Raw genomic sequence first — 21,773 nt, 5'->3', positions numbered from 1 at the left:
TTTCTACTGCCTTAATGTATGTCTATTTAATCTATAAACTCTAGCATAGGAAGAACTATCTCTCTTTTTCCTACTATTTGGTTACTTGCAGTCTATGCTGCTGAAATGGGCATGTCCACACTTACCTAGCCAGGCTTTGATCAGCTAGCTTAGATGGAGACATCCACTTCATACAGCTCTCAAATTAGGAGAGCTGATTCATGCTTCAAGTTTCCTACAACCTGTTCTGGCAGCTGCTCCTATCTTGCAGTATAGTCAAATATCCCCTTACATTATTTTAACAAACATCTAAAATAAATTATTATGTATTTAGATGATAAGGAGTTTCTTTGGGATTTTTTTTTTTTTTTTTTTCTGTCCATCTAGGTTGCTTGGAGACCAGTATTTTCAGGAATAGGAATGCAATTTATTCTTGGGCTGCTTATCCTGAGGACCAAAGTGGGGTTTGATGTATTTAACTGGCTAGGCATTCAGACCCAGGTAAGCTAAAAGGCAAATAACCCTCACATTTATATCATTTTCTGTTGTGACAATCTGACATAACTGCCAGGCAGTTCAAGGGTCCATTTGTCCCTGGGTGTTTTCCCCTCTTGAGAAAATCTGGGTTCTCAAAATATTCAGGACTTCCTGAATTCAACCTTTTAGTGTCTTTTTTGTCCAGTTAACACAAGATCATGTGAGACAGGCTTATAAATAATAGCCAAGGTGACCCTATATCTTAATGGCCTTACCATCCTTGGGCTTATAACTAATTATAAATTGCACCCTCCAAACAAAAACCACTCTTAGACCTGGCCCAGCTCCAAAGCATCCTTGCAATAAACCTGGTATGCTGGGATTTGGCAAGGCAGAAGCACCATTGTCTTCAGAGAAGCCTCACATCTTGCCCCAGGAGCATTTCATAGTTCTCATGGCATATAAGAAAATTAATTCAACTACAGGTGGCAAAATCCACAGCTGCAAGCAGCAAAAAGATCTCCCGAGAGGGGACAGGAACTGTATGTAGGTGCCCCAGCAGGCAGTCTGCAGGCACAAAGGTTTTTTAAAAAGCTCATTACTGTAAAGTAATAAGTACGAGAAATTCAAAATGTAGGTCAGAGAGTACCCACTGGACGGCATTCAGATTTCTCACCCCAGGGATACCATTCTCACAGCTGTTCTTCACAGTGCAGATAATTAAGAGCATTCAAAATAAGACAGTGCAGAATGTACTGTCTCTGAGCGGGAGCAAAGGTACAAGTCTGACGTCTGTCTGGCTGTTAATCTGCAAGAGTGGAAGTCATCGGGGTTTTGTCACCAGGTTCTCAATCTCCGCTTTTGTCTCCGACTGAAGCTGGTCTGGCGCCCCCTTTCGTTAGCTCCATAGGGTTTATGCTCACTTCTGTCATAGCTCATTACACTAGGTATTACATCTCCATTTTTAATTGTATCATTAACTACATATGTTGGCTTCAGGAGCTTGAACATGCATCATCATATCAGAATTAATAAATTGAAGGTGTTTTTTAGACTAGCTTTTGGCTACTCCTTTCAGAACTCATTATTTCAGCCACTATATCTCCATTTTAAACTGTATTGTTTGCTGCACTTTTTTGTATGAGAGGGAGTGTAGAAATGCACCACAGTATCAGGATTAAAAAGTCAAATCTTCTTCTAGTGCAGTTTATGGCCTTTATTATGATGGGTACTGCAGGAAAATATGCCCTTGCTGTTTATCTAAATACTCTGAAGTAGCCTGTGCTCTTGGCAGAACAGAACAGAGATAACTCAGTTTAACCAGCCACAGTCAGTAAAGCTCAGATCCATACAGCAGAGCACAAGCTTCTTGGACCCCACCAAATCTCTGCAAAACAACTAGCAATATTTACTTAATTTTTGGCAGGCTCCCGGAGCTTATGGCTAACTATCTTTGGTTTCTGCCCATAGACTTTTCTAGAGTACTCTGACACAGGTGCTAAGTTCGTGTTCGGTGAGAAATATATGGATCATTTCTTTGCTTTTAAGGTAAGGCAGCTTTCATATATACTGTGCGTGGCAGATAGACAACAGAAAAAGGAAGAGTATGGCTGGCAAATAAGTTCATTTTATTATGTCTTGCAATACTACTGCAGTCACCAAAGAAATCAGCTAAGAGATATACTCTTCTTTACTGTGTGACATTCTGAATAGAAAGTTTGAGAACCCCATATAAATCCCTTTTATTTACAGTCACACACTGAATTAGGTTACACTTAGTCTAATTGTGACAACATGGATTGCAGGTAGACAGAACTTTGGTATATGTTTCTACAAGGATTAGGTTAAAAGGCTGCTACCTGGTGATGGAAAGACAGTCTATCTTTCCCACCTCTCCATGAGAAAAGGTGCTGTACCATGCTATGCTGTGCTATCTTAAAGTGCTGTGCTATCCTGAAGTGCTGTGCAGATGACTACCTCACAGATATTGCCCCTGTAGAAGTGGAAAGTGTACTTACACCAGGTAGAAGAGGTAGAAACTGCCATGTATAATCAGGAAGAATTACATTACATTATTATTATATTAATAAGATCCCAGGGAGATTTCCCAACTCTCTCTTAGAACACTCTGTTGAAAAACTGCCCGAATACAGCTTATGTGCTCACTGCTCCCTAACCTGCACCAGCAGTCTGTCTGCTTTTGCTCCCACATATAGCCCATGACGTAATGCCAGCTTAGGCTGGAATCAAGAACATATTAAAAAAACCAAACCAAACCAAATTCAACCAAAAACAAACAAAAAACTACACCCACAAAACCCAACACAACCACCAAAACAAGCAAGCAAAAAACAAAACAGAAAACCACACCCAACTATGAGAAATGTATAGCAACTTTATCAGAGACCTGTCTGGTATTAATCTGTCCGGTATTGCAGACACAAAGCCTTGGGCTTACACTCCTTTTATCTTCATTTTCCTGGAGGTGATGTTTCACACTTAGCTCTTTCAGTACTTCAGAAAGAAAATGCTACCTGTAGAATATGCTACTACTAAGAATGGTCAGAACATCTTAATGGGGAAAAGAAACAAGCATTTCAGCAAGAAACATAAATTATATTTTAATTGCAGCATTTTTGTAACTTTTGTTTCACTTTCCAATCTCCTCTCATCTTTACTCTAATGAGCATTCAAATGACAACTTGCCTTCATAATTACATATTTTGGGGATGAAAATGTTTAATTCACACCCCCAGTGATATTCATGTGGCTTTCCTCAATGCCTTATGAATATGATTTTTTTCGAGATGATTTTTTAATGCCTTTGGTGATGCAAAGAACTGTGCTGACTAAAGCCATAACTAGGAACCAGACAGTCAAAAGTTTGCTTCTGTGTGTGCACACACCCATCAGTCTTATTCTATGGGATAAATCAGCAAAAGACATGTGGAATGTCAAGAACAGGCTAACAGGGACAAGTAGATTACTGCAAACCCATGAGTTGATTTTCAGAGCTGCACGTCTTGATATAAGAACACATATGGTAAACAAAGTGCACAGCTCCACCAAAACATGCATCATCTGCTTGTCTTGTGGAAAGAGACTTATCGCTTCCAGTGTTTGTGAGTGACAGCCAGCCTATTCTGCCCTGAAACACTTGTCATTTATTTTGAGATGTAGATGGTCAAAAGTGCTTTTTTGTGCCTTTCAGATATTTCGTGAGGTTTGCATGTAGCACTGAGCTGTTCAAATCTTGTTCCAAGACATTTCAAAGTGCCCCATAGAAGAAAAGAATCTCAGTCTCAGCTTAGCTGTTGATGGAGAGTAGGCAAGTGATAGGGTATGTCTTCATAGAAAACTGTCAGAGCCCAGGTGTATCTATACTACATACTTAGCGGTATGCAGGGAAAACCTCAGTTTTCTGCTAACTTAGATGGACACAGTTACCAGCACATACACATCTCTTGCATGCACCCACTGGGCATTCTGACCAGACTACAGACTACAGGCCCACAACAGACTTCGAGCACATAGTCTTGGAAGCACTAATTAGTCATAAATACATGAATTTGTATGCTTAAACTGGGTTAGTTCAAATGCAGATTTCTGTATCTGCAGATGCAGGATTGCAGAGTTCTGAGAAAAGAACACTTGTCCATATAAACAAGTGCACGCAAGTATTTAAGTAGACGGAAAAAAACTCTTAGAACTAAGTCATCTATCCTGTTGATTGCAAAAGGCAAAGTCTGCTTCCAGCAAGCAGGAAATTAGACTTCTGCTATATCAGTATCTCTCTATGCCAGGAAGATTATGACTCCCTGAGAAAGGCTTTGTTTTGAAGGTCAGGCTGCAGCAGTATCTGAAACCAGGATGTTCCTTAAACATCAATAGTAACTTCTTTAAAGGAATGTAAGGAAAAAGCTGAACATTAAGCCACAAATGGGAGAGGAGTTATGAGAAGCTGACAGTTTCAACTCCCTCCCTGCATTTAACATGGGCAGTAACCATGAAAAGTAGCTCTTTAGTAAGATCAAACCACATTGCAGTATAGATAGGAAGTATGAAATAAGCCAGTTTATTAAAAAATAGCAATTAAAGGATTTATTTTCTTAGAGATCGCTTTGTGGGAAGCATGAACTGCAAAATTGGTAGGCCACATAAGTATAATTCTAAAGAGCGCTTTGATATGAGTTCTCCATTGAAATGTGTGATTTTTCAGGGTGCTCATTAAATTATTCATCAGTTAAAGCTAAAACTTGACTATTTAAAGGTATATAGTAGGTATCAGGAGCTATACAGATTGGAGGCTAAACTTCCACAGAAGTTTGTCCACAATGGGAATTCTAATGGTTTAATCATGCAGGTATAATTACAGCGTGGGACACACCCACTTCTGTATGGAAATACCCTAACCCTTTTTGAGGAGTAGGCTTTTGCTACAGCTGAGGTTCATCTGACTTCTCTCTTATATTTCCTTTTGTGGTTCTCTCCCCACTTTTCTCTGGGTTGACAGCTGTCATTACAGACTGCAATGGTGTGTGTATATCCAAATAAAACTAATTTTTTAACAGCAGAAGCAAGTTGGAGACAATCTCTTTGTCATCCCTGTTCAGAGTAACTGCATCTTTGTGGCAGACTTTTGCACTCAGAGAATAAGAGCACTCCAGCAGAAAGAAGGAACTAGGAGTCCATGAGACAGAAAAATGAGTTTTAAGAGCTTTTCTTTCCTTAAAGCAATTTCTTGCAATCAGTGCACGCTGTTGGAAAAGAAAAAGAAAAACCAAAGGGGACTTTTGACATATTATTTACAAGTATATCTCACATTTAGCCAACAAAAGAAACACTGGCAATTAAGGCTGATGTTGCACCATGCCCTCCCCCTGCCGTACACAATGTGTTTGACAGCTCTAAAGTTACAGAAAAAAAGCTGTTCTCAAGACTCCTTAAGATCATCCTTGTGCATCCTTTATTCCCAACAACCCTTCCCCCATGTACCTCACCCAAACCCCTAGCCCTCCAGACTCCTCAAATACAAAGGTTTGCATGGTCTATTCACTTCCTCAACAACCTGTATCTTGTACCTGGAGCTCTAGTAAGGCTGGGCTCCTTTCATCCTCCCCAGGCCCGCTGCTAGCCTGGGGTCCCTTCGCCTTTTAGGTGCTTCACCAGGTGCCAGACCCTGGAGCACCACCAGAGCTTTCCTCTTCCTCTCCCGTGTCCCTACACAGTTCTTAACCATAGAGGTGTTGCCTGGACATGCATGCCCTGCTACCCAAGCCTTAACACCCTCAGAGAGAGCCCTCTGTTACTGATCCTGTGCCACCCAGTCCCCTGGTTCTGGCACAGCAAAGGGGGAGGAGTGGATTGAGAGTGAGAGAAGATGCTCCTGCATCAGTTTTACCACTCTTGTCTCGCCCACAAAATGCAACCCCATGTAGGCCCAGCAGAAAGGTGAAAGTCCTCTTGGGGCTGGTGGGGAGAAGATGGCAACTCCATATAGACAGGGGAGAGAAGGAGGTTTTTGAGGCTGTTTTCTCCTCTCTTCCAAGATTCAAAACCACTGACTTAACACTTCAGTGTATTAACACCATGAGAAGTCTTTGTGTGAAAGTGGGGTTGTTTGAAAAAAGTGGTTTTTACTTTAAAAAAAAAGTTTTCTAAGAAGTGGTTTGGTGGGGTTTTTTTCCTCAGATGAACTAGTTGTTTCATGTTAAGTGCTTTTCATTGTGTTTATCTCTGCAGACCACACAATTGAAAACTGGCTGCCATGTGACATCTTGCAAGTCCTTTTTATGTTCTGCTTATTTTAGAGTAATAATTTGGCAGTGCTTTCTGTGTGGTTTTGTTAGGTCTTTCATAAAAGCTAGCCTGGACATGACAACTCATTACCATTACTTACCTCTTAAATAGTTTCTACGCCTTTCTGATGAAGACATAACATAATAGGTACCGCATTAAGTCACTGGGGATTTAGGTAGGAGCGCTTAGTTATAAAATAGTTCCCAGCTTCTTTATGCAATCAATGCACAAAAGATCACAACTGAAAAGCAAATTCCCTGTTTTGTAAAGACTAATGCTTCATTCAGAAATGCCTGCAACTCCAAAAAAATAGAAAAGCAAATTTTAAAGTTATCAAAGGAATTTTCACGTCTAAAAATGTTTAGGAACTGAGAGGGGAAATGGCAGGAGAGAAAAGGCAGGGAAGAAGGTGAACTGAACTAAACTACAGCTCTCTGAACTAAACTTTCTGCCATCACTGCATGGCAAACTACCCCTAGAGGATTGCTGAAAGGATCACAAAATCAAACTAGAGAAATACTAACATTTGTTGTTATTAGCTAGATATAACTTGTTGAAGAGCACAACAATATCTGTGAATTGCACTTTCTCCTTTCAGTGAAACGTTCTGGTCAGCTCAACTGAGTTTCCAAACATTTATCAAAATTGCTGATAGTAATAACTCTCCTCTAGAAAGACATAATTTCTGTTTACCAAAAAGGTCTAAACTAACAAAGTGTTTTGGTTTTTTTTTTCATTCTGTTCCTTGCTTTTATTTATAACGAATTATGCCCTCAGCTGAACACACATAAAAGTTCTTATATTTAATAGATATACACCTGTAAATTTGTTTTTAAGCAGATTCTGTATCTGTGTACAGCTAAAGAGCTCTTGAATACTCTTCATTGGCATTATAATTAATGTCATAAGTAGTGTAGAATAAAAGGGGATTTTTCTATAGTGTACTATTAAAAAGTAGCTACACAGTATGGGCTTTCTAAGGAAGCTGCTCTCAATTCTGTGAAACTAAATCAGCCACAATCCCAATCAAAAACTCTTCAACTTCTGTTTATGTAGAAGTCTAAACTATTTTTTAAACACAGACACAGAAAAGCTGAACTCTGAATTCTACACCACAGTCCCATTGTATATATTTCTGCTCCAGGTTTTCAGAGTCTACAGATGTACATATCCACATCTTCATAGATGCCATTGCCCAGTAAATATTTGAGCTGTCTTAAACACAGCTTCAAATTAATGTATATCATGCTAAACAAGACAGTTTCAAAATTATTGCAGTCCTGTTAGAAAACTATGTAGATACATGAAAAAAATAGTTAATTCTGGCACAAACATAAACAATGAGCTAGAAGGTTAAAAAATTTACAGTATAAGTGTAAACTTAATGATGAGTTTTCAACACCTTTAAGTGCATCTTCAAACACATGACTCCTTTTTCTTTTCAAAACTTAAATGGCCTACAGAATCAAGGAAAACCTCTCTAGAAGTGTGAATGATTTTGTGTCTCCATATCAGGTCCTGCCTATTGTGGTTTTCTTCAGCACAGTGATGTCTATGCTTTACCACATTGGATTCATGCAGTGGCTTGTTGGAAAGGTATGGATTTTTGCCAGTAGGTACTCATTTGACTAGTATGGAACACTTTTTGAACACATGCAGACGAACTGTAGCAGCACCAAGCTGCTCAGGGACGACACATGAAAAGTAGTTGTTTATTTTTAACCCAGAAATAGTTCTAAATATTACCAGTGCAAATTCCTAATTGGCATCACATAGCACACTTTCCTGCCCCCATCCTGGTTGTATTGCTAACATCACAGTAATTGTTAAGTTTGTCTGGCTAGCTTTAGCATTCCTCAGATGCCATACTTGCTTAAATCTGCCTTTCTGCCTACCCCTTTCACAGCTCCCAAAGCACAAGATGGAGGTTACAGACATTAACACAGGTTACCACAGACATTAGATTTCTGCTTTCTACTAAGCATTGAAGTAGCAATTGCATATACCTTCCTATCACAGATCCTCAGGCTATGACCAGAGGCCAGTTCCTTACCTCAAGATCTAAGTGTTTTGTTTGTCTCTGTCAGTTCTTACATCCACCGTTAGTGTCCACTAAGATAAGTTCACAGAAAGTCCACTTCCTGCCCTGTCCACTCAATAGACTTACTATATGAGGCAAGAGATCTTCCTGCATGGCAGTAGTTAAACCTTATTTGAAGATACTCCTTAAGAGTCCTTTGTCATCCTCCTTTACAAGATTGTTGTAAACACCACAAGTCGTACCTATGTGAAATAGTGTGCTAAAATTTCTATGAGGCATTTTCAGCTTTTTTTTTTAGCATTTTTAGCTTTAATCTAAATGTCACATTTTTTCCCTTCATATGATCCAAGTCCCTTTGGACAGGTGCGTAAGTAATAAGGACACATCAAAATATCTGCTTTGATTGCTTTAGTTCAACTATTTAGTGCCCAGGAGGAGCCTGAGGTATTCTCAATTCTGTTCAATTATTCTTGGCTTATTTCCAAATGCTACTATTAAAGTAACATGCCACATCTTGAAGCTGAAATTATTAACTCATGAAATACTGTAAGGTTTCTCAGAATGCTTACATTAATTAATTCAAGAAGTGCATGGAATAGGCAGACCAATGTGGTTTGTTTCTTTTTTTCTTTTTTAATCATTTTAGGTTGGTTGGATAATGCAGATTTTCATGGGGACAACTCCTGTTGAGTCTCTGGTAGCTGCAGGTAACATATTTGTGGGACAGGTGAGTTGGAGCATAGGAAAACATCCTAGCACAGGGTAACTAAAAATTATGGAATATTGCTGCTCTGCATGCATCTGTATATAAAAAAATCATAATTTCATAGTAAGTCAGGACCCCAATACAGCAGGACTGGTGGCTGATTTCCAGAATTCGAGAATATTCATATGTTGTCAGCAATGCACAGCTGGGTAGGATTCAGGAACCATATGTTTTCCCAGAAGAAAGTCAAGCATAAATGTAGGCCACAAAGCATGTGACAGAATCTAGCAGTCCATTTTAATAGGAAATCCTTTAAACCTGCGCTACAGCAGTGTCTGTCCCAGGCTTCAAAGCCATGTGGAAAGATCAATATGTAGCATCCAAGCCCAACAGCAACATTAGCATATCAGTTGTTTAGCAGTGGTGCATCACTGTACCTGCTTCATGATTTAAACTAGTACCTCTGCATAATACGGCCTGCAGGATGTGCTCACACACATAGCAGAGAGGCTGGGAGCTTTAAGCTGCCCATAGTGGATGGTACATCTATTTCACCTGATGCACAGCCTTGCCTCTGTCTGTCCCTAACTCAGACAGAATTAATTGGATTAGGATTTCTCGCCAATTTCATTGTGCCATCAGGGGAGACAGCAAACCAGAAAAAATTCTCTTCAGGCAAGATGGATGTTAGTAGATTTTCTATCTTGGTTTAAAAAACAAAATCAAACCCCACTTATCAGAGCACTCATTAGCACTAAGATTAGTTAGTCAAAGACACCTAAGAAAGTGTGATGCCCTGTTAATAAAACAATCTCTGAGGTTTTACAAGAAAGTTCTTAATTTGGGAGTTGTTTTTCACTTCCAGACAGAGTCTCCTCTCCTGGTACGGCCCTACTTACCATACATCACCAAATCTGAACTCCATGCAGTCATGACAGCAGGATTCTCAACTATTGCTGGAAGTGTCTTAGGAGCATATATTTCTTTTGGGGTAAGATGGGGAAAAAGAACGGGAAAATATGCTGTTTATCTGAAATCATGTAAGTATGGAAGTCCAGCTAAAATGCTTTGCAAGTACACCTGAGTCATTCCCATATCCTTTCTTTTTAATGAAGGAATGAACCAGAGAAATCCCATGTCTTCTGACAGTAAAATGGATACCAATATCTGATGCTGAAGATATTAAGTAGCACAAACATCTACTTGTAATACAGAGAGAATTCCTGCCATAGCTGCAAAGAAATGACTGATTTGCATATTTTCCTATAGTCCATATGAAGTGACATGTGGAATATACTTACTAACTGAACAACTCTCCCACTTCTGTTGCAGTGATACAGACAAAGTCCTGCAGAAACTATTGCTAGCCATATCAGCCTAAAGGGTTAACTTGCCACTGAGGTTCTAGTGAAGCTTTACAAATGAAAGTAGTAAATGGCTTGTCTGCCAAGGGACTGGCAATGTAAAGCCAGAAGAACAGGGTTAAAGGTGTGATTTATGATCAGAGTCACTGGGGGATGGTTGATAAATATATTAGTTCCATATCTGAATAACATACAGCGGGGAGGCAGAGGCAAGATGTGAGTATTGGCCAAAAAGGCCAATAAGAGTAAGAGAAGAAAAGGAGAGGTGGAAATACTGCAGAAGTTAGCAAAGAAGTTGCTTTGTGTAGAAATTTGTGGAATAAGGAGTGAAAGGAAAATAGAATTTATGTTAGAGCTTGTAAATTTTTTTTTTTTTAAACACAACTTCAAAGGACAAAATCAATTTTGTCCCAGTGCATATCATACAGGGGGTCTTAAAGAAGGCTGACTCTTGCTCACCTGCTCTGCTATTGCTACACCCAACTGCAGTCTATAGACCCAGCTTTTTTTTTGTTTTGCCTTTAGGCTTGCCACTAGTCAGAAGTGAAGTAGTTTGCCTCTTGGAAAATTAGTCCATACTTTTCACTACCTAGATTTTTCCTGAGTCAAGTTGGTTTTTTCCTGTATTGCTCATTCTCTTCCTTCTGAGCAATGTGAACTTTTTAATGACCCCCTGTAGAAAAATCATCCAAGCATCTAAAAATTTCAATCTCTTTCTTCCACCTTGTGCGTATTTTCTGTCAACCGGAATTTTAGGTTTCTGCCTCCCACCTCCTGACTGCTTCTGTCATGTCAGCACCAGCATCATTAGCCACTTCCAAATTATTCTGGCCTGAAACCGAAAAGCCTACAGTAACTCTGAGTGGGCTGCACGTGGCAAAACGGTAAGCTGATCTAAGCTCTAGTTAATAGTACTACCATGCACAAATGAGATTTGGAAAAATAACTCCTTGCACATAAGCTTTAGAGGTAGCACACAGTAGATGTGCAAGTAATAAATCAATGGCACACCAATATACCCCAAATAAGTAGTTTGTGAATTCAGGTGCAGCGTGTCCCAGTACAAAGTATGGAGGTTATCACTACTCACTGGGACAGGCACAGAGGTGCAAAGGACCTGGGCCAGACAGTAAACTCTCCAAAGAGAGAGGAAGATGCCTACCTGAGGTGAGCCACCAAGAGGTTTTCTCATATGCCTTGTTGCTGTATTTCCTTTGTAACAAATCTGTAAATGCAAACATACAAAAGCAAGAGTGGAGCAACCATTTCAGCAATGACAGCAGTGAACTTGTTGCCCATCTGTAGGGAGACTCACTTGTGTTGAGAACAGGCAAAGCAAAAAAGCTTGTAAGAAGCTGTTCCTGAACAGCCCAGGCATCTGTGCAAGGGTTGCCTGGAAGAAGAGCCGTGCCCACTCCCTTGTCCCAGTGGGGGACAGGCAATCACAGTACTGTGACCTGATCGAGATCTTGCTCAACCCCAAATGTGCCAGAATTCATCCTCAGGGCACCAAAAACATACACCCTCAGTGGCTCTTAAAGGATCAAGAGCAAGAACTCCACATCGTCACTATTTCTCTTGTGAGTGAACAGACAGCTTCAGTAGCAGATTTCAAATTAAGTCAATATAACTTTTCTATCTATGATTTGGGTTTGAATTAAAAATTGTTCACTCTTTTTTTTTCTTGTTTTTTCTTTTTTTTTTTTTTTCCATTAATAAAGTGAATCAAAGAACCTACTGGAAGCAGCCAGTCAAGGTGCTTCTACCTCCATTCTGCTGGTAGCAAACATTGCCGTGAATCTGATCTCCTTCCTTGCCCTGCTAGCTTTCCTTGACTCAGCCCTGTCTTGGGTGGGCAGTCTGTTTGACTATCCACAGCTGAACTTCGAGGTATGATGATCTGGTCTTTCAAGTCCTTCATGTGGCCTATATATATGTATAATTTGCCTTTCTCAAATTAAGTGCCTGTATGGTTAGCTGGGGTTTTTTTTTTGTTTGGTGGGTTGGTTGGTTGGTTGTTGGGGTTTTTGTTATTGTGTTTTAATATAGTCTAAGCCCATATATTTTTGTGTGCATGCTTCTGAAAAATGTTTTTACAGCCAAAGGAAAATTGTTGCCATGTAAATATTTCTATATCCATTAGTCCATGTATAGCTTCCCTTTGTGGTTCTTGCTAACTAGCAGAGTATATTTACAGATCATTGTATGCTAATTCCTACCTCCTCTGACTTGGCAGTGCAGCAGATGCCAAGTTAGTTACACAATTCTCAGGCCGTTAACATTCAGCTAAACTTTAGAGTGGCTTTAGCTCCAGAGCCCCATCAAGCCTTTAATGCTCACTAGCTTCAGTCAGATAAGAACACTGGGGCAAGGAAGGACTTGTCTGAACCCATGCTTAACACCACTTATTTCTCAACACAATTATATTGTAAAACTTCACCCAGATCACTCAGCTGAACAAACAAGTTTTAAACAGGACTTCTTTTGTTTACCTAGGTCCACATATAATTTTTGATCCAACACAAAAATCTTGGTTCAACAGTTTTGGACGTTTTGTTCTGCAAGCTTCTAATAACAATCCTTTGTGAAACACGGATATAACATTGCAATAAAGGTGCTGCAGAACTGAATAGATACTCAGAGCAGACATGGCTTCAGCAATATTAAGATGTTACCCTGCACAGCTTCCACAGATTATCCCACTGCAGACAGCCACTGCAGAGGGGCTATGCATATGTCAAGCATGCATACCTCAGCCACACTCATGCAAAGGCTGGTGTATTAATAACTGCTGATGGAGTAAGATTTGGACAGATAGATACACCATAAGGACCTGAGACCCATAGACATGCTGCATTCAGCCATCCATTCCTTTTGATAGACACTAAGGTGTAGTCTTTTGTGGACAGAGAAACCAGGAGTAGTAACTGCTTAAACATTTCAGTTACGTTCACTAAGGACAACGTGACTAAACCCTTTCACAGCCAGAGTTGTTTTCTGTCATATAAAAATAAACCATATTGCATAAAACTTTCAATGCTAGAAAAAAAAGTACAGCTTTAATTGTGTCAGCTTTTATGCAGACACAACTCTTGTTTACACCAGTTGGAGTCCAATAACCGGGTAATTAGGCGTGTTCATTAACACACTTGATTTAATCAGCAGAAGAGCTAGACTTCTCGATCTCTTATCAGTTCTTTTAACTTGACCTTCCTTCTTTGCTTCAAACACTACACTCAATCTGAAGCTACTGTTGGGGAAAAAGGTATTGAAACTTTTGGTTTGCTTTAGGTGTAAAATTAGGGACATATCAAATTGCTTTCTAGATTTTGGGTTAGTCTTTTAGAAATTACTCAAGCATACCTCACTATTGAAAACCTTCAGTCTCCCAGGTGTGTTGGCAGTAAGAACTCAAGGCCAAGTTTCCTCTGCTGAAAGAAAACCAACTTTATTTTAGGTTTAGGGAACGTATCACATACCTTAGTTCTTCGAACTTTTGACCTGCTTTCTCTTATATATTTTGCAGAACATTTGTGCCTATGTCTTCATGCCATTGTCATTCATGATGGGGGTAGACTGGGAAGACAGTTTTATTGTCGGTGGACTACTAGGTTACAAAACTTTCTTCAATGAATTTGTGGCTTATGAGCGCCTCTCACAACTGATTCACAACCGAGAAAAGGGTGGGAGCATGTACATTAATGGTGTGAAACAGTACATGACTGTAAGTAATATTTTTTATTGTACAGATTTATGGGACCTAATAGTTTTCTGCTGGAACTCAACTTATTTTTTAATATGGGCATAAAGGGATAATACTCTAAAGTGTGCCTTTCAGTAACATAGTTCAGTTGTGAAAACGCAGCATTGCTTTGTGAGGCTGCCATGACTATCAGCACACTAGCTATTTCAAACAAACATAGCAGAAGAAAAGCATAGTTTTGAGGAATATGTAATGTCCCACAAGACACTGTGCTTAAGATGAAGTCTGTCTTCAAGGTGAGTGTCTTCTTACTGCATTCTTAGCTAGCACTTCCCTATGAGATACTCTCCCAGGAAAATCCTGAGCAAACTGGAGGATCCTCCTACCTGCAGAGGTTAAGCCAGGAATTAAACTTCAAGCCAAGAGAGGAATCTAGCAAGCTTTAGGTGATAGCCTTGAAGATATTACTGGCATACCTCTGCTAGAGGTTATTATCCCCTGTGCAGGGGTCAGAGATGAAAGATATGTATTACATGGCATATACCTCCGTTGCCACACTGAGTCCAACCAATTTGTTTCAGCTGCCAAATGGAAGTTAGTTTGCATGTGGATTTCCAGCTAAAGCCTGGGCCCGCTCTCATTCATCTACCCAGATCCACCCAAAAGTATGCATAATCCCTAAAGAAGTAACCTGGAGAATTGCAACACAAAGGGCATCCTAGGTGTGTGAACAGAGGCAAAGAGCATACAGTGATCAAGGCTGACTTTTGTAGCTGTAACTGTTCTTCTATCTGGCATCAACCTGCGCTGGATTTTGACTCATTCCAAGCACAGGCAATGAAAAACCTAATATCCATCTTTTTGCAGCTGCACTGGCTTTTCTTCCTCAAATCAAGACAAATTGCCATTGTAGAGGGCCCCTGATTAGGAAGCATCCTTCTGTACAGCTTTTAATTGTCCGTTAAATGGGTGTGATGCTGTGGATACCTGCCTTCTACACAAAACCGAAAACATGTTCCTGACCACGTTTGCCTGAGCATCCATTACCTTTCCTGGAAATCCTGGAAAAAGGATCCTGGGCTAGAGAGATAGAGTTTTGTTTTACCCTGCTGTAGTCATGCTAAGTTCTACAAGTGGAATATGGGTCTGAACTCCTGAATGAGTGAATAGGGGTGTTTTCTTAATCTGGAAGTCAGCCTTAAGATGAAGATCCCATCAGCTGTATTTTCTTTTTCTCTTTCTTTTTTTTTTTTTTTTTTCTTATAGAACTTCTACATTCACTTCTAATAACTATGAAGAGCTGCATTAAATTCCATGATAAAAAAATGTGAGATATAAAAATAACTTTGATTCATAACATAAGGAAAAATTGCCCAGTAACCATTTTAATGCTGCACAATTCAGCTGAGATTATGCTTGATTTTCTTTTTTAATTTCTCTTTGGCTTCAGAACTCTCTAATACATGCAGTCACTTTCAGAGGGAGCAAATAAGCAGCCTTCAGACCTCACTCACCTGAGTCACTAATAATAAGGCTTCCTGTTTTCAGACCTAGGAAAGTTCAAATGAAAGCTGAAAAATCACAGCACATAAAGGCTTTTCTACGAAAAGCGGATAGAGTGGGCACTTGAAAAGCATTTTCCTGCATATGTGCAGACTGACTGAAAATATCTACAAATTGGTCTTCATAAAACAGGAATGGAAACAAGAGCTTCTAACAAACAAGAAACCTGCTAGAACACTCACTCAGGCATCTTCAGCTTGTGTCTAAGTCACAGTAATTAGAAGCTAAAAGCTGTCAAGGGGGGATAAAAATCCATTTGCCGAGATAGATTTTCTCCTTTCCCAAAATCTTAGAATCACATTCTTCTGAAGGTTTTCAAGATTTTCAGCCTGATTTCACTCAAAGTGATTTTGTGTCCCAAGAGAGGTCCCTCCATGGGAGGAAATGCCAAACCGGCCTTGCTCTGAAGTCCAGACTGAGTCTGTGTTGCCCAAGGGGAGGAAGGTGTCTGAAGTGAGGGAGGAAATAAGCTGCTAATGGGGATTCCAAAATCATAATGACCCTCTGCTGGTATCACATCAAAGGGCCCACTCTCTGTAAGACCCATCACCCTTTCCCTCTTTTGTGCACAGGGTGGAGTGCACACAGAGCAGCTCTGCACAGGAAGCCCTCTGCTTGTTCAGAGACAAAGAAGTCAGGGATAAATGCCAGAACTTGAGGCTTCAGCAGTGCTACAGAGGCAGTCCAGCTATAGACAATAAGCTGAGTTAAAGTTTTCTGACTCATGCCTTCAGAAAACAGAAGATAAATTGCCACCAGTAAAAAGAATTATTTTTTGTCTTTAGTTACTAGTACTCAATTCAACAAGGCACAGCAAATTACATGAAAAAGAAAACATCACACTATTTAAGAATCCTCACAAAGGCAGCGGGTACTTCTCAGCAAGAGTAAGAGCCTAGCCTGTTGAAAGTCACATGCTGGGGCAACAACCAAACAAAACAGAGTGATTTCAGTACTCTGAGCCCTAAGCCACAATGCCATGTTTTCTGATCTCTAAATCAGCATGAGCTGCCTCAAACCACTCAACAGGGTGTGTGTGTTTGTTTTCCAGGTTCGCTCTGAAGTCATTGCCACCTATGCTCTTTGTGGGTTTGCCAACTTCGGCTCTCTGGGACTGGTAATAGGAGGCCTGAGTAAGAATACATCTTATAGACAATTTATTTAGCAAGCAACTCCTAAAGAAAACAAAAGGAACAGGCTGTAATTAGCAGCATTAAAGGCTGAGCAGGTGCTTTCCTAAGACCCAACACCCAACAGTGCCTGGAAGGGCTCCCACAGGGGTGCAGGCTTTGGTATGGATGTACTATGAGAGAGGCTGAGGGCAAGTGAAGGGGACCAAGCCCTGCAGACAGGCCTCCTTGTCCAGCCCTCAAACCATGGGCCTGATCTACTACAGCTCTTGGGCTTCAAGAGAATCAAACCATCTCTGCAGCTTGCTGGTTTGAAAGAAGTTGGCTCTTTTCTGTAAAAGTGTCACATATATGCAGTAGTCTTACAGGGAAAAAAAAAAAACAAAAACACAAACAAAAAACAAACAAATAAAAAAAACCAAAAACTTTTCAGATCTCAAGGGGAAGAGAAAAGTTGAAGGAACATGTGTTCTCCTCACCAGGCAGCCAGAATCTCTAGCAGGCACCTTTACCTGGAAGCCTAGTGGGCTCTGCAGTGCCAGCAGTGGGCCAGCACAGAGGAGAAGGACCCAGCACAGCGCCAGACCCCAGCTTGCTGCCTGAGGTTTGCTTCTGAAAGCCACTATCGGCCACCAAAAACACGCAAAATGCAGAAGCAAACTGCAGTTGCATTTTATACACAAGCCACCTTCTTAACAGAAAGAGCCAGCATTGGCCTTCAAATGGCCAGCTAAAGCTATCTTGTTTCCCCTTCTTGTTTCCCGTGGTTCAAACTGAAGGGTGGGGATTTCCTCTTGTGGTGGAAAAGACAGCAAGTTCCTCTTCTTTATATCTGCATGTACTTATGTTTGACACACACTTTCACTTTCTTCCTAGCAAGCATTGCTCCCTCCAAAAAAAAGGAAATCGCTGGTGGTGCTTTCAGAGCCATGATTGCGGGGACTGTCGCCTGTTTCATGACAGCTTGCGTTGCAGGTACCGTACCCAGGTTTGGTGTCTCTTACAGTCGGTGACCACCGGGTGGCAGTGCGTAACACGAGAAACAGCTCCTGACCGTCTGAGATGGAGGGTTCTGGGGTTATTTCGTTTCTTCCATTATGTCTCGTCTATTTATTTATTTATTTATTTATTAAGTCTGTGTGTAACACATGGCTCGTGGGCAAAGCAAGTTGCAGATGAGTTATACACCACTGGCTAGAGAAATGCAGAAGTAATTATGGAGCAGAAATGGAGAAGTGGAATGAATGGAGGGTGTAAGAAAGAAGAGTGAGGAGGAAGCTGAAAGGACTTCTGCCTTGATGTTAAATTGATGTTTTGGGCTGATATTATTCCGACAGAGCACTTAGATTAATGAAATTGCCCTAAGGTGGGACTCAGCAACAGATTCTTATTTTCAAAGCCTCACCTTCAAGCTGAATAGTCACAATGCAACAGCCGTTTTAGGGAGGAAATTAGAAAGAATATGATATTAATGATCTGAAAGATTAAATAATTGACCATATATTATTCAGCAGGTAAAATTTACCCCCATATTTGACTGCACCTTTCCCAGCTTTGTTTTCTGAGCCTGTGATATGCAGAATTATATAGTGAAGCTTAAAGCACTCAGAGCAATGAAAGGTGTTGGTGCTTTAAGTTGCTGAAAACGGCATGTCTGCTTCTATCATGGATTGCCTATCCCTCTGTGTTCGTTGCAGCAACGGAAACATACTCCTTTTAAGTATAAGCACACACTATTTTCTGCAGGTTATAGAACTAGTACGCTTGAAATGTCATTAGTTTCATAGCCCCCCATAATAGTTTAGTATATGAATCTATGCTGTATACCTGAGGAATCAGGAAGTCTTACTAAAACGTGTCTTTTTACAATCTTGGTCTTAAGAACAGAATCATCACCAGCCACTAGAAAATCTTTCTAAAACAATAAAATCTGCTTTGGAAAGAAAATTGTATTCCCCCAACTTCTGCCAATCCTAATGCTTTTCCTTATGCCCAGAAGAAGATAAAATAGCCAAGCAATTTCTACTACCTGGTTAAGATAACAACATATTAAAAATGTGTCCACATTCCACAACACTCATATTCATTACTACAATGAATGCAAATATTACTATTAATAGGAAATTTTGAAGGACATCTAGCAAAACAAAGATAAGTAATCCATAACTATAACACATCTAAAAGAAAAGAAAAGGTTTTGAATTTACTTGCATTGCTACAAATGCAGAACAGCTTCACTTTAGTTACTGAAAGCACTCTGGCCCAGCAGTGAGAAAGCCATTAGCATTCTCTGGCTTAATGACTAGGTACTAGCGTCCTTCACGGAAGGAGTGGGAATAGGATGTGCTTAAGGTTTTCTTCTTCAAAATACAGTAACATTTTAGACTACTGTGTTTTTCTGCTGACTTTAATGCTACTAGAAATGTGTGGTAATGGTTTTCTCACTGCTGGGCCGGAGTGCTTTCAGTAACTGAAATGGAGCTATGCTGCATTTGTAGCAGTGCAAGTGATCACTCCTTAATCCAGTTCTGTAAAATCATACATATTGCAGTTTGAGGGTTTTAATCTTGCACCTACACAGAACCATCTCAGAGGGTGATTTCAAATCAGCCAGAACGTTTCATCTGACCATGCCCCAGTGCCTAACATCCCCAAGTTTTACCTTTCTCTTCATTACTCATTCAGAAAGTTGTTACTTACTTCACAGGAATGCTGATTGTCCCTGGTTTGGAAGTTCCTTGCCACATCTTATTAGGAAGTGCCTTCAATTCCACAGATTTCCCTGCCAACAGCACAGAGCTAGTCGAATGCTGCCAGCAACTCTTCACCAGGTATTGAGGAAGTCCTTTTTCTTTCTGTCAGCATAATTTAAGAGCTTACATATTCGCTAAAAGCTTGATTTTATTTTTTGTATCTGGCTTTTTTTCTTAGGCACCTGCTTTCCATGAACTTGCATCTTTTAATGCTGCTTAATAGTTTCCTTTTCCTGGGCATTTCTCTGCTATATGCCAAACATATATGGAACCAACAGAGAACTCAAAACATCTTTGTCCAAAACTGAGCTTCCTGAAGTGCTAGAGATAGATTACCACGTAAAGATTCAGTGGTTTAGCTCAGGCTCATCTCAAATACTAACAAAAAAAAAAAATCAAATATTTGAATAACTGTAGCTGGGGAAAAAAAAAAAAAAAAAGGCCAGGAGCTTTTCTTTCTACTGTCTCTGAATTTGGCTGAAGATATTATTAATCATGCCTGTTTACACAGAATTTAAACTAGAAAGATCCTCTGAGGTAAATTGTATTTGATATTTCCCTATCTTGGATAGAGAAGAAAGAAACAATGATATTAAATAAGAAATAAATTCAGACATACTTAACACTATCTCACAAAAAGCGAAGGTATTTTGTATTTAAGTTATGCGAAGAACCTTTTAAATTTCTTGTAATGTGATGCTTTTTTTCCATTTTCATGACTAATTGCTTTAGGAGTAAATACTCTATTTCAACTTCTTTTCCATGCTATTAAAAATAGAACTTTGTCTTCCCTTTCACATCTCTTTTAGCAAAGACAGTGCTCTAAGATTGAGCATTTCTCTACAACAAAACATACAATATAAATGTAACAGTGATGTTGCTGTAATCTAACCTGCAAGAATCCTCTTAACAAAATCCTCAAATGGGGAATTTTCTTCAGTATTGATTCCATTGGATCTGCCTTCACAACCCCTCACTTAACTAAACATGGATTTTGTGTGCATAGTAGAGAGAAATCTTGTTACATCTTCTTAACATCAGGGTTTGTGGCAACTTAAAATTTCTGTGCCATTTAACTCCTCATGTTGGGGATCAAAATTCCAATTCTAACTTTAGGTGATTTTTTTTTTCCTGTATTCCTTTAATACAGGTATTTCTTCTCTCCGTGCCTTGTCTTAAAAAGTAGCTTTGAATATGGGCATATACACTATGTGTAGTGCCCTTCTTTTTGTAGTAACATTTTTAGATTTCAACTGTTCACAAAAATGTGATTTAAAAAAATCATTCATATTGGTATCAAGATCACCAGCTTCTGCCTGCACATCAGCACCGCATATTACTGCAAGGAATTTCTGTTTCTGCAACCTGATGTTCCAAATAATATTTTTTTAACATTGAACCAGTGTAAAAAACTTTTGCACAGTAAAAATTGTCTGTGATATTAGGTACATTCTTTCATATTTCTTCATCACTCCAACTTTTCTTCATCACACTAAATTTAACTCTACCAGGTTGCTACAAAGACAAGAGTTTACTTTGTTTTGACTAGAATCAGTGTTGAGCAAATGCTCAAAAACCTTGACTAGTGAATTGAAAACCTCAATTGTTTCAGTTATCTAGGAAGATGTACTTGAGGACTTTATACAGAAAACCAGACGTCACTGTGATAAAAAGGGAGAACATTTAGTCATGGGACATGGCTCATGTTTGGAAAGTCTTATCTTTGTTTGATTTCCCATGAAAATTTTAATACTTTTGAAGCTGCTTTGGGGGAAAGCGTGCGTGTGTGTGTGTGCATATTTGTGTGTATTATGTAAATACATACATACAGAGAGAGAGAGAAAGATTCCCATAAGAGAAAAGGAGTATAGCTGATTTCTACTTCCATCTTCTTCCCCAGTGTAAATCAATCTCAGGAGATCTTCCATGGAGGGAACTATAGCATTAGTTCCTGGAAAGGATGTTGCCAGATACTGGATCAGCCTGCTCTTCATTGCACTTGGATTAAGCCTTAATTTTTTGGGGGGAGGTGGATTTTAAATAAAAGCTGTGTTCCTTGATAGAAAGGTAATAAAAAATTCCCTTTTCCACAAGTGTGAATCCAACCCCCAACATTTATTTCCCATCTCTTAGCCCAAGTCCTCTGGCTTGCTTTGAATGACTCATAAATTAAGCCAAAATAACTGCAAGGCACATCTTGCCACAATTTTCTTTTCCCATTACAGATCAAAAGAAAAAAACATTTTTGAGCCTGATTC

At 39.6% G+C, this 21,773-nt stretch overlaps 1 protein-coding gene across 1 annotated transcript in view; it reads left to right on the top strand.

The window, feature by feature from the left end:
* SLC28A3 (solute carrier family 28 member 3) overlaps positions 1 to 21,538 on the top strand; it is a gene marked incomplete at its 5' end in the record, with an annotated part of 42,764 nt that extends 21,226 nt beyond the window's left edge. Inside the window, 12 exons of the mRNA XM_080637733.1 lie at positions 367 to 480; positions 1,927 to 2,004; positions 7,771 to 7,851; positions 8,943 to 9,023; positions 9,868 to 9,993; positions 11,123 to 11,250; positions 12,088 to 12,256; positions 13,893 to 14,090; positions 16,684 to 16,765; positions 17,639 to 17,737; positions 19,470 to 19,593; positions 21,416 to 21,538. Of these exons, the coding sequence (XP_080493859.1) occupies positions 367 to 480; positions 1,927 to 2,004; positions 7,771 to 7,851; positions 8,943 to 9,023; positions 9,868 to 9,993; positions 11,123 to 11,250; positions 12,088 to 12,256; positions 13,893 to 14,090; positions 16,684 to 16,765; positions 17,639 to 17,737; positions 19,470 to 19,593; positions 21,416 to 21,530 (1,395 nt within the window). The 3' untranslated portion in view covers positions 21,531 to 21,538. The remainder of the gene's footprint in view (positions 1 to 366; positions 481 to 1,926; positions 2,005 to 7,770; positions 7,852 to 8,942; positions 9,024 to 9,867; positions 9,994 to 11,122; positions 11,251 to 12,087; positions 12,257 to 13,892; positions 14,091 to 16,683; positions 16,766 to 17,638; positions 17,738 to 19,469; positions 19,594 to 21,415) is intronic.
* Positions 21,539 to 21,773: the final 235 nt, after the last annotated feature.

This window comes from Psittacula echo, assembly GCF_963264785.1.
Source record: "Psittacula echo genome assembly, chromosome: Z".
NCBI lineage: Eukaryota > Metazoa > Chordata > Aves > Psittaciformes > Psittacidae > Psittacula > Psittacula echo.
The sequence above is the reverse complement of the archived record's forward strand: the minus strand, read 5'-3'. Positions and strand labels throughout refer to the sequence as shown.